This window comes from Notamacropus eugenii, chromosome 1, assembly GCF_028372415.1.
Source record: "Notamacropus eugenii isolate mMacEug1 chromosome 1, mMacEug1.pri_v2, whole genome shotgun sequence".
NCBI classification, from domain to species: Eukaryota; Metazoa; Chordata; class Mammalia; order Diprotodontia; family Macropodidae; genus Notamacropus; species Notamacropus eugenii.
Window position 1 is genome coordinate 208,006,497 of NC_092872.1, and position 12,743 is coordinate 208,019,239.

General features: G+C 36.0%; 1 protein-coding gene across 6 annotated transcripts in view; it reads left to right on the forward strand.

Annotated features, from left to right (window-relative positions):
- The window catches only part of PCGF5 (polycomb group ring finger 5), a 140,373-nt gene that overhangs the window by 112,436 nt on the left and 15,194 nt on the right, over positions 1 to 12,743 (forward strand). For all 6 annotated transcript variants that reach the window (XM_072625091.1, XM_072625113.1, XM_072625118.1 and 3 more), the window contains 2 exons: positions 4,981 to 5,079; positions 8,961 to 9,050. In XM_072625091.1, the coding sequence (XP_072481192.1) occupies positions 4,981 to 5,079; positions 8,961 to 9,050 (189 nt within the window). The remainder of the gene's footprint in view (positions 1 to 4,980; positions 5,080 to 8,960; positions 9,051 to 12,743) is intronic.

Here is a 12,743-nt window from a genome sequence, read left to right on the forward strand (position 1 = left end):
TGAACGAAGAGGCTCTTAGTGTTCCAGACAGAGTTGATGAAGTATACAGGGGAGTAAACAATATAGTAGAGAGATGGTAATAGATGTGAAAGATGTAATAGGAGTAGAATTGCCAAAACATCAACTGGTTGGATATAGGATGTGAAGGAAAGGGAAGAGTTGGGGATCATTTAGAACTTTTGAACCTGGGGTGGTGGTAGCCTCAACAGAGACAAAAAAGTTTGAAGGAGGGGCAGTCTTGAGGGAAAGATAAATTCCATTTAAAATGCTTAGTTTGAGGTGATGGTGGGATAGCTAAGTGGAGGTCTCTTGAAGGCAGTTGGCAATGCTGACTTGAATTGAGGAAAGAGACTAAAGGTGAGATAAAGATTTGAGTCACTTATGTAGAGACTGTGGTTAAACTGATTTGATTACCAAGAAAGAGTGTAGAGAGAGGAGGAGACTGAAGGCAGAACCTTGGATACCAGTTCATAAGAGTTGGGAGATGGGTGAACCAGCAGTAATCTTGATCAGTGCTTTGCCTTCTGTTTCCATTAGTGCAGTTCTGGACATGCAGGAAGCATTTGGCAAATAACTTTTGAACATCCATCATTTTTCATTGATGGTTAAGTGTGATTTTGTGTAGGGTATGTTGCCTTGAATTGCATCTTGAGCTTCTTTGTTCTTAAAAACACATTATTCAAGTCCCTTCTTGAGTTTGTGATGGGTACAGAATAACGTATTATTTTAGTTTACTTGACATTTGAATATCAATTTTCTAATCACTTGCAAAAAATTATTTGTTGAATTTAAAGTGTATATTTTGAAGTTTGCAGCATAGAACTTTTTTCCTGCTTGCAATCCATGGATTCTTTCAGTTAGCATTTTGTATTCTGCTCTGTACTTGGAAGCTCGCTAGTTTTCTTTAATTATTTCTTATGTTTACGGTAATCGGGTTTTTTGACTTGTCATATTTTCTAGACCTTTAATCCATTATTTTACTTTTTATAGAAATAATGTTTTCTTTTAATGAAACTACTTTTTTTGCTTTCTTCAGATTGTCCTTCATGTCTCTGTACTTTGTTTTAACTTAATATTTTACTTTTTCCCAATTACATTGTATTTGCATTTCTAATCAGGTTTTTTTTGTTTGTTTCTTTGGTAATATATTTACCATTGTGGATTTAAGTTTTTCTAATCTTTCAGTTAATTTTGTTGTGTAGCCCATCATTTTTGCTTTTGTGATTTTTATTTCCCTCTTGAACTATTTAGGAACATCCTGCTATGATTCCTTGCTCTCTTGAGAATCTACAGGGAACTCTTTCTCATCAGTTTTAGTCTTTTTTTCCTTGTATTCTCATGTTGCTTGCCCACTTTCTCACTCTTTCATCTTTGATGGTGGTTTTCTCAGAGAGTGAACTTCAAAGCTGGCTCAGCCTCCTCCCATGCTGAGAAATTCACTTTACACCAGCTTCCATCTCTACTCCAAGTGACTTCTGTGGGGACAGAATTGACCACTACCTAGATACCAGTCTCCTTTTCCTTCAGACCTGATGGAATCTCCCACACATGCTGCAGACCCCTCTGCTCTTCAGTTCTCTGGCTGGGTATTTATGTGACCACACTACAGATTAGGCAGAGTGTTCTGTAGAGGAGGATGGGGAAAGACAGCGTTCGGTTTATGGAGTGCTTTGTAAGCCTTCTAGAGGTCAGGGGTCATACTTTTCTGATGTAAGTTCAACAGGTTGTCACCTCGTTAACATTCTTAGCGTCTTTGACTGTGGAGACTGCAGAAATTGCTTTATGTATACTTCGGAGAGGTTTGAGAGCAGTAAGAATTAGGGAAAATGTCTAGTCCTCAGTCTCAGAAATTACATGATTTTTAAGAGAAGTGAATACTGGGCAGTTCACTAAAATATACTATTCACTCCTGTTATTTTATCCTTTTTCTCTGTAATACAGGTAATTTTTGTACCATTGGCATTCTGTCTTCTGTCTCAGTTACCTTGTCTTCATGTGTTTTCTCAGTCTCATCATTTTTCTTATTTTTCAGTTTTTCTTTTTCCTCTTTGTGTTCTAAGTCTCATTTTATTTTTTCTACCATCCACAGTTTTGAATTTATAGATTTTTCTGTTACATGTTCTAAATGCCCTGCTCTTTGTCTCAGAGAGTTCTACCTTCAGTACTACTTTCTACCTTTATTTCTCTTAATTATGCCCTTGCTCTTTTCAGCTACAGCGGCTGTATTCTAATTTCTGAAAGAATATGTTCTCCAAGTTTACCTTTCAAGAATTTCCATGATGATTTTCTTTCCCCATAGCATTTGTTAAGTGTCTTGGCTCCCATTCTTGCTTGTTTGCTTGGCTTTTTTCCCTTTCTTTTGTTTGCTCAGTCTTTCTATTGGCTTTGCTGTGATGCTCTTCTGTTAGCCTTATATATCTCCAATCTGCTTCTTTTTTATGTTAGAGATGTTTGTAACTGACCTAAAATTTTTGACTCTTCCTCCTTCTCAGGTAAAATTTACTTTCGTGCACAGTATGAGTTTCAGACTGTTTAGGGAGTGTTAAGCTAAGTGCTGAGGTGTTAACAGGTTAACTGTACCATTAATTGCACTCAGTCCTGGCTGGGGATCTAGCCATGGAGGAAGGCTTTTCTTCTCCCTAAGAGGCTGTTAGAGAGGAGAGAGAAGCGGGTACTGTGAGTAGATAGATTTACTCTGTTTAGAGTATATAGCTTCACTTCAGGAACTCATAGCAAGGGTTGGCAATAAGTGTCACTAGGCAGAAGACTAAATGACCTGCTGGCAAAACTCACAGATGTGGGAGGAGAAACCAGATTAAAATGAAATTGGGACATGTTTAGCAAAATAAATAAAAATACAGTAAAACATTGTTCATGTTAATTTGTGTTTTTCTGCATCTATATGTGGCCAGCATTCAATTCTATTTGAATTTGATGTCCCTGCTCTGTAGGGTTATAGTCTGTAGGGTTATGGGTTATTTTCTAGGTCCTTGCTTTGCCTATGCAGATGCAGAGACTTACCTCTAAAGGAACTGAGTGAAGCTCATATACTGGACATGGGACTATGATGTTGGTGGATGATGTAGCTGGAGCCAGAAATTTAGTCTAGGACAGAGGTGGGGAACCTGAGGCCTCCAGGCCACACTTGGCAGTCTAGGTCCTTGGGTCCCGCTTTTTGATTAAGTCCAAGTTTTACAGAACAGGGGATTTGTTCTGTGAAGTTTGGATTCAGTCAGAGGGCTGCATTTGAGGACCTAGATGGCCACATGTGGCCTGGAGGCTCTAGGTTCCCTACCTCTAGTTAGGACCTGCTATTTGGAAGCAGAAGAGCACCGATCCTGGAACAGGAGTAGTGTTGAAGAAGGAAAGGGTTAATAGCACAAACTGAGTCCAGGATTCAGGCTCTTTGATAAGAAGAATTGGGTCACTAGACCTGGGTCTAGCCTAGAATCAGAGTTAGCCTGGACCCAGGCACACGTTGTTCTTGGGACTTAGAACAAAGTAGATAGATAATTCTATTTCTTCCCTCCATTAACTCTGACTCTCTTTGGAGTCAGAGAACATGGAATCAAATTCCCATCTCTGTTGCTTACTGTGATGATGTACTGATCCTTCTCTATAAAATCAGTCAGTTGTACTAGATCACCTTTTATTTGAAAACAGATAACAACTCTTTAAAGCTCATTTTGGCAGAGCTTTTATACCAAAATATACCCAAAAGATAGTATTTTTTTAATAGTAAATGCTTGCTGATTGATGCTTTTGTGCCATTATCCTTTGCTAAATTGGCAAAACTGTCAACTCAAGTTACTTCCTGGTTGGTTTCTTAGGATGCCAAGTTTTTGTATTAAATGCTTTTGCTCTTGGAAATTTGGAGAAGTGGGATGGATATGTGTAAACATAGTGATTTGTGGAGAGATACCTTCTTTACCTTCTTGCCCATCTTCTATGCCTTTGTAGACAATCTTAGTAAGTTATATATAGGGAAAAAAATTAACCACTTGGTGACCAGCTATCTACTCACAAGCTTTTTTGAACCTAGTTAGTCTGGTCCTCAGATGACGCAGACACAGCCCATCACCAGGTCCATGCCTTAACAATGGAAAGTGTTAAGCCCTGGCAGAACCTACCCTTTATTAACATGGCACTTGAGTGCCAACTCCATGTAAAACTTTAGTGGAATAAATATGAGTATGATGGCATACTGTAGACCAACCTGCTTAGAAGACTGAAAGATTTCTTATCTTGGTCTGCAGCACCTCATTCTTGTTAAGTTTCCCTATTCTACTAATGCTGTAACTTTGGCATTAGTGTGGCTTGGCTGCAGAAATTGAGGTCCCTCAGTTGGCCTAGGGATGAGAGAAGTGAACCAGTTTAAGTTGATAAAAGAGTAGGTCAAATAAACTATTTTATCATTCATTTCAGAGTGTGAATATAGTGTGAGTATAAAAACTAATTTTTAGTTGTCGTTAACTTCCAGATTTGTAATAGCAGTAAGTTACTAATAATAGAAAAGGTAGAGGGTTGGTTGTTTATAACATCACAGTAATTTATTCCCAAACACTGTATGATCCTTGAAGCTTCTTTGTTATTTTGTCATACTATATTACAAGGGTAAATGAGGTAACCTCATAAGTAAGATGTTCTTGATTCTTGTAGAAGGATGGATTTTACTGGGTTTTGTGGCAGTCTCTTAGGAACTTTCTTTTTGCCTACCTTCCCTCAAATATAGAGTGACTTCTTTAACAAAAAAAAATAGTATACTCTTGTATACTATTATGAAATGTAAACTGAGAAAAAGACATCAAGAAGTGAAGCAGCTTACTTCCAAGTATTGAAGAGCTACCTTAAAAAAAGTTCAAAATTAATTCTTAAATGACTGCCAATAGATACGGAACTAGCCTTCCTTTAAGCAGTATAATTACTTTAATAAAAGTAGGGTAGCATGTTTTGACTAATTGCTTAATTTATTTATATTAGGGTTTAATGAAGAAATTTATCCGATGTTCTACACGTGTGACTGTGGGAACTATTAAAAAATTTCTAAGTTTAAAGTTAAAGCTTCCAAGTTCTTATGAGGTAAGTTGAAAAGTCCTATCTTTCCTCTGATGTCTTTGTATTTATCATTAATCTGATCTGAAATGAAATGATAAAGAGAAAATTTGATAATATATTTTAAATTTTCTATATTTTAGTGTTTTTCTGTTTTTTCCCTACTTGAGTAGGACAAGTTTTTGTTTCTTGTTTTTTTATTTCTTTTTTTATTATTTTTTTTTCAGTATTCTGCAATCACTTCTATATATCTTAGATTTTTTTCCCTCCCTTCCCAAGATGGTATGCAATCTTACATAGATTCTACACAGACATTCCTATTAAATGCGTTTTCACCGTAATCATGTTGCATAGAAGAATTAAAATGAATGGGAGAAACCATAAAACAAAACATAATACAAAAGAAAGTAGTCATTTTGCTATCCAATTCCATAGTTCTTTCTCTGGATGTGGGAGGGCATTTTGCCTCAAAAGTTCATTGGAATTTTTTAGGTCCTTGCATTGCTATGAAGGACTAAGTCTACCAGAAAAATTCCTTGCACACTGTGGTTGTGTACAAAGTTCTCCTGGTTCTGCCCCTTTCACTCAGCATCAGTTCATATAAGTCTTCCTCTCTGAAGTCTTGAGTTAGGATAATTTTAGAGAATTTTGAATTCTGTTCCTATATTTCCAATTTAATATTCCCTAGTATGTTCACACTGGATCTTTGAGAAGGCATTGGTGTTTTGTGAATAAAAACATGGTTTTTGGTAGACTTAATCTAATCTTACATAGTCTCCAGATAAATAACTTAGTTCAGCTACTGTAGGCTAGCACAAATTTTACACAGACTCCCTTTTGTCCTTGTTAGTTGCAAAATAAATGGATTTCTATTCTGAACTTTGATTTGAGGAACCTGAATTTTAATTTTATTCTGATAATATACTGAAGTTTATTTGTGGACACGTGCATAGACTTTTTGTGATCTGTAACATGCTCCAACCTTTCTTTTCCTCTTCAGTAAGAAAAGAGAAAGGGGTTCCTAACTTCCAGATATGGAGCAATATTGCAAGAAGCTCTTAACAGAGGACCCTCTAGGTCTTCACACGCAGCCCTTTGACTGAAACCCAACTTCCCAGAACAAATCCCCTTAATAAAAAGGATTTGTTCTGTAAAGCTTGGACTCAATCAAGTACATAGAAGGCCACAGGTTCCACACACCGCCCCCCCCCCAATAGAATCAACTTTGAGTCGATTCTGTTTAGGATTGTCATGAAACACCAAGCAGAGAGGGAATACTCCCCTCCCCTCTGGTGTTGACCCTGTTGCTCTAGCTCCAGGCTGTTCCTTAGGAAGCTGACCTCCCAGGCAGTTGCTCATTCCCAACATTTTGGCTAAGATCCAGAGCCTCATACCTTGTTGCTACCATCCAAAAGTAACTTGCACAAAGCATTTTTAGTTTTCTTTCAGACCTATTCATTAGTATCAAAGAAAGAATTAATCTTATCCTGTTTTAGTATCATAGAACTTAGAGATAAAAAGGACTTCAAATCATCTAGCTCAGTCCCTTCACTTAGGTGAGGAAATGGTTCCAGAGAAATGAAATCACTGGTCCGAGGTTTACAGCAATCCTAATATTTTGCACTTTTTTGCCAACTATAAAGACAGCTGGGTTGTAAACGATGTCATTTTTGTAATAGATATCTGTGTATCCCAGGGACTTTTTAAAAGATTGTTTCTATAGTCATTACGTATGGTAATACATCATTTTTTTGTTACAAATCTCAAACTATGTAGAGACTTGACTTGATTTTCTTTAGGCCTTTCAGATGAAGGAGGATTTCACCACACTTGATTATAATGTAACTTGAACTTTAATCAAAAGGTTTAGAGAATGTGCATGATGTTTTAGGGGAAGGATGGTGGGGGGGGGATAATGTAACCAGATTTGACTGCCCAGGGTGACAATGCTATTGTACCTTCAGGTGCTTCATCCACAACTCTTCCCTTCCCTTGTTTGAACGAGTGCCATTATTTTTTATTGATCCCTACTGTGCCCAATTCCCTCAGCTTCTGAAAAATACTGCATGTATTCAAAACACACTGTGATTTCATGCTGTGGCTTGAACTTTACATCAAAGTTTATTTTCCTCCTCATGGATAAGGAGGTAGATAAATTATATTTTTGGATATATGGTTTAGAATTTGAACTATTTATTAGAAAACAAGATCCTAGAAAGACAATTTTTTATTTTAAAAAACTATTAAAATAAACATGCAAAATCTAAAATTTTAAATGTGTACAGATAATTTTCAGTGGAGAAATTGATTTTTTTTTAAATTGGTAAATTGATTTTTTTGAATCTAATACACTTCGTCATAAAAACACTTATTCATGGTGATTATAAAACCTTCCCTGGGTTTGCCAGAGAACCCTACAAAAACCTTTGACTCATGATGTACCTAAATTTAATAAACACCTGTGAAACTGAGGTACTTGGTATGGCAGGGAGCCATATCTAAATGCCAGTACCCTGGTAGAAGAATGATTAACTCCCTTTTTCATAACCTCACCCAGTGAACAATGGGATTTGAGATTGACACAGTCCCAGTCTCTGGCTCCTGATCCTTACTTACTTAAGGAAGGCACTTAGACTGAGCTTCTTTCATAGGAAAACAGTGGTTTTTTCCCACCTCAAAGGAACAGTGGTGATTGAGGTGATCTAATCACCATTGAGTATTGATTAAAGATGGGAGTTTTGGTGAACAGGTAGAGAAAATAAGAAAAGTCTGTGAAAAGGGAATAAAGGGAAGGTTTCAGTGGGTGAAGAAGAAGGAATGCTATGAGAGGGGTGATGCAAAGGGGTAATTAAAAGCAGCAGTGGCTTGTGTGTTTTTCTTTCCTTTCACCTTCATTGCTTCAGATGGGTTCTGGAGCCAGAGGCCAGAGAGAGATCTTATGGTGATAGTGGGACAGAACATTACCTCTTCTTCCTCTTTGCTTTTAATTCTAACCTGATCAAGTGGACCCTCTCACTGACTAGCCCTTCTGTGAGTTGAGTAGAAGGGACTTGGGGTCCTGATGACTCTAGAATGATAGATAAAGCTAGAAAATATCTTTGGACCATATAGCATAGTGGGGTGGGGAACCTGCTGCCTCAAGACCACATGTGGCACTCTAGGTCCTCAAAAGCAGTACTTTGAGTGAACCCAAGCTTCACAGAACAAATCCCCTTAATAAAGAAATTTTTTCTGTAAAAGATGGACTCAGTTAAAAGGCCACACCCGAGGACCTGGAAGGCCACATGTGGCCTTGAGACTGCAGGTTTTCCATGCCTGGCTGTAGCCCTTTTATTTAATAAATAAGGACACTGAAGTGTAAAATGAGTTTAAGTAAAAATGTGGTATAACTCAACTACTTATGTTAATTTATGTAGGGGTAGTAATAGAATTTACAAGAAATCTCTAAATTTCACAAAGCATTAGATTTCTGTATGCTCTTTCCAAATCAAAAGTCCTGAGAAATAAATATCCCATCAAAAATTAGGTAGCTAAAGAGACCCAAGTGATGAACCTAGAAATCGCCAGAGTGCCTGTTTGTGTTAATTAAGGATTAATCACGAAAAGATACTAGAGACAGTTCTGAGATTTCATGACAAGGAAATCATAAAGGTAAGTTATATGACCAAATACTGTGAATAAACTTAAGATTCAAATACAGGAGGGCCACATAAACAAGCTATACCTACAGTAACTTGGCATAATTTCTTTTTTACCTGAGAGGATAATATCGTTTGACTCAAGTGTATTTATTGGATGTTTCTAAGAGTCTTACAGTTTTTTTTCTAATTATTTGTACTTATCTGAAAATGAGGAATCATTGTTAATGATCAAAATAAAATGCTAATGGATGTTCCTTTTTTTTTAAGCTGGATGTACTATGCAATGGTGAAATTATGGGGAAGGACCACACCATGGAATTCATCTATATGACAAGATGGCGACTAAGAGGCGAAAATGTAAATAGCTTTTTGTTCCTGTTTATACGTTTATTATTTCCACGTTTCACAATGTACAATTTATACTACTAAGATTTTACCCAGGGCTTGTAATTTGTTGGAGAATATAAAAGTACTGGTTCACCAGCGTTTCTTGTTGCATATACAATTGAGCAAAGAGGTTGGCTTTGGAGATGGTATCTAGTAGTTTCATATTCAGGTTTTGCAATACTAATTCAAGGGCAAAATATATTACTTTGCATGGTCAAGGCATGAGAAAATTGGTACCAGGTGAGTTGAGAGTAAGAGCTACCTAGTGTGATATAATTTTGTGTGTAATCAAGACGGACAGCCTTAGCTCTTTCACATACATTCAGACTTTCAATAACAACCTCATAACAAAAAAAAAAAATTGTTTTTCTCTCATTCAGACATTTATTAAACAAACACCTTTCATGATAAAAGTCCCTAGTCTCCCATGCTAGGTGTAAAAAGATAAAAAATGGCAATCCCAACCTCAAAGAGCTTTGAATCAGTAGGCAAAGGAGAGAGTGATACTGTCCAAGGCAAGATTGAAATGTTCTAGGGAGATTAGAGGAGGGAGGGAGGGAATACTTTTCAGACTTAAGACTTTTTAAAAATATATATTATGGCAACTTGATAGGGTAAAACCTGAACCTTCTGACCCTGCTTAGAGGTTTAGAATGTAAATGGTTGGGGAATTAACTGAGTAAGGTGTTGTATCAGAAAGCCTGGCAGCAGCATCTTCTGTTTCATCTATTATTACAGCTTTAGAGGTAGCCATCTATTTTGGCTCAGGGTAGGCAAGAGGAAGCAGGGCAAAGCAGAGCTTTTCTAGTTATTTAGCATATTGTACAATTTGTATAAATACTATACAAGTCAACCTACTTTCTAATAGTAAAAAAAATAGGTCAGACATGAGCAAACCTGTAACTTTAGTTGCCAGAACTCCTAAAATTGTCCTACTGTTCTGGTTCTCTTTTGGATGTAGGAAAATCATGTGTAGAAAAGGGAGAGTTTAAGATGGTTTTGAAAGCTGCAAATGGCTTATTCCCAGTCTGAAAAAGAATGTGCACTTATCAGTTAGCCTTAAAAAAAACCTGTGAAAAGATTAGGAGAAATGTATTGACAAATAAGTTTCAGTAAAAATTTTATCTCATAATAGATTTTGAAATTGTATTTGTAAAAGATTGTTATGCACATGTAGATTTAGAAATGATTAGAATTCATGATCCAAGTAGCTCACCTTCTGTTAACTCTTATGTAAGTTAGGTAGAAGTACAAAACTGTAGCCACATTACAAGAAATTAATTATGTTACCCCTTCTTTTGGAGATGAGATCTTTCTCTAAAAGTGACCAAGGCTGTCTTTGATATCAGTTTGGAAGACTAAAAGAATTTTTTGTATTTAAATATTTTGTAGAAGTAAGATTGTAGTATCTAACTCATTCTTATTTATGTTTTGAAGTAATACACTTAGAACAATATACAAAGCTAGTTTGGAGTGCTATTTGAACAAAGACAGTTGTTGTAGTATGAGTTCAAAATAATTTTAAAATGATGTTAGATTACAATATATAGCACATAGGAAATAAGGATCACCAATGTGATTAGGAAGTGGAATAGTCTGATTAATAGGAGTATTTAGAATTTCATTTAAATGATGTTTTCAAAGAATTAGGAAATAAGTTTGAAAAGCAGTCTAGATTGTGCTGCTCCAGGGTAGGAAAACCTTGATTCAAGTATTGTCCTGAAGTAGTACTTTAAAGCAGGTGCCAGTCTGCATGGGTTAGCCCCTCCTCAGGGGCTGCCAATAGTATTGAAATCAGGTTAGGCCAAAAAATCAATCTGATGTAAAACTATACTCAATTCACAATCTTTTGATGATTCAGAAGGCCACTTCTGTATCTTAACAATAGCGCCCCGGGATCATTATGTGAAACTTGCTTTGTTGTGTTAGTAAAATGTGGGAGCACTATGATGAATGTAAATTTTCTTTTATAGGATGCCATAAGTTGGTCTTTACAAAATTTAATTGCATATAGCAGATTTTTAAAATAAGCTCATGAGTGTTCTTATGGACTTACTGGTAAAATTCTGAGATATTTGGGTATGCTTATTTTCTTTAAAGAACTTTTCACAAGTCATTAGGGCTGAAAATTCGAATTTAGAGTCATAAAGCAGTGGAGAGAGAGCTGGCCTTGGAGTCAGGAAAACCTGAGTTCAAACCCTGCTTTAAGTACTCAATATCTGTGTGAACCTGGGGGAGTCACCCTTAAGCTCTATTTGCCTCAGTTTCCTCATATGTTAAGTAGAAATAGCACTCATCTATTCCTAGCATTTTTGTGGGGATCAAATGAGATAATAGTTTTAAAGCACTTAGCATAGTTCCTGGCCTGTAGTAGTCACTATGTAAATGTTGTTGTTTTAATTATATTAAAAGATACTAAGCAGGACTTATTGCAAACAATATAATGTACATGAAATATAACTTCAGATTCACAAGTCACATCCAGGAATCTGTTTCAGTACTTCATAATTAGTATACATATTTGACAGCAGCACTGTGAAATGCTATAGGGACTTCGTGCACAATTCAGTGCTAACCTTCTACATATCTATTTTTATATATTGCTACCTAATTCCTACAGTGAGGTGCAGTGGGGTTTTTTGCTGCACTTTTAATTGTTTAGCATACATTGTTTTTCCAATTTACCACAAATAATAAACTATCAAAGTTGAATGTGAGCACAAAAGATGCATTCCTGGCTAGCGTAGAGCCAAGTGGCATAGAAGCTACTTTATTAATCCGTAGATTTGAATACAAGGAATAAGTAGACTTTAAAGATCCTCTGACCCAAACCGCTTATTTTTCAAAAAAAAAGAAATTGACACCCAGAAAGTTGAATGTTTTCATTGTTACTTAATGATAGAACTGAGATTAGGTAGAACCTAGGTTTCCTGACGGCCAGTCCAAGATTTTTTTTCACTTTTTATGAACCACTGTTTTATTTGTTAGGTTACTATTATAATACAAATCATAAAATTCACCTCTAAAAATGAGTAGGCATCTTTCTGACTTAAGTCCACCCTATCAAAATTTTTATTTCTTCAGATGTGTCCCATTATTACCATGGCACAAACTGTTTTCTATAAGTCTGTGGTATTAACGCATCATATAAATGCGGTGTCTTTGAATCTCTGTTGCTATGGCAACTCTTTTCTTGACATGCATTTTTCAGCTTCTGTAAGGCTAAATTTCTTAACCTTGTATTAGCATTGGTTTTTACATTTAATTTCTACTTTCTCGAAAAAATAATAAAAGTAGCTTATAGAATGAAAAGGTCAATAGTATGACATACTTTATCATAAATCATAGTTTCTTAGAATTGGAAAGAACAGGCCAACCTCTCACTCAGTGTGAGATACTTATAAAATATAATCAAGGCTGACTCATTTTACCAGTAATCAGGAGAAATTTTTTCTGAGGATTTAGGGCTTGAGAATTTTTTTGCTTTTCCCTTAAGAGAAAAGTTTATAATATGCAGAATTTATAAACAGAACATATAGGTCAGATTCATCTTTGTAGTAAAATGATCATGAAATGGGAACACTACTCACAAATTTTTTCACTAATGTGATCTGGGGAACCTAGAGGTAATATATTTTATTGCAAGGCTTTTTTCTCTGAGAT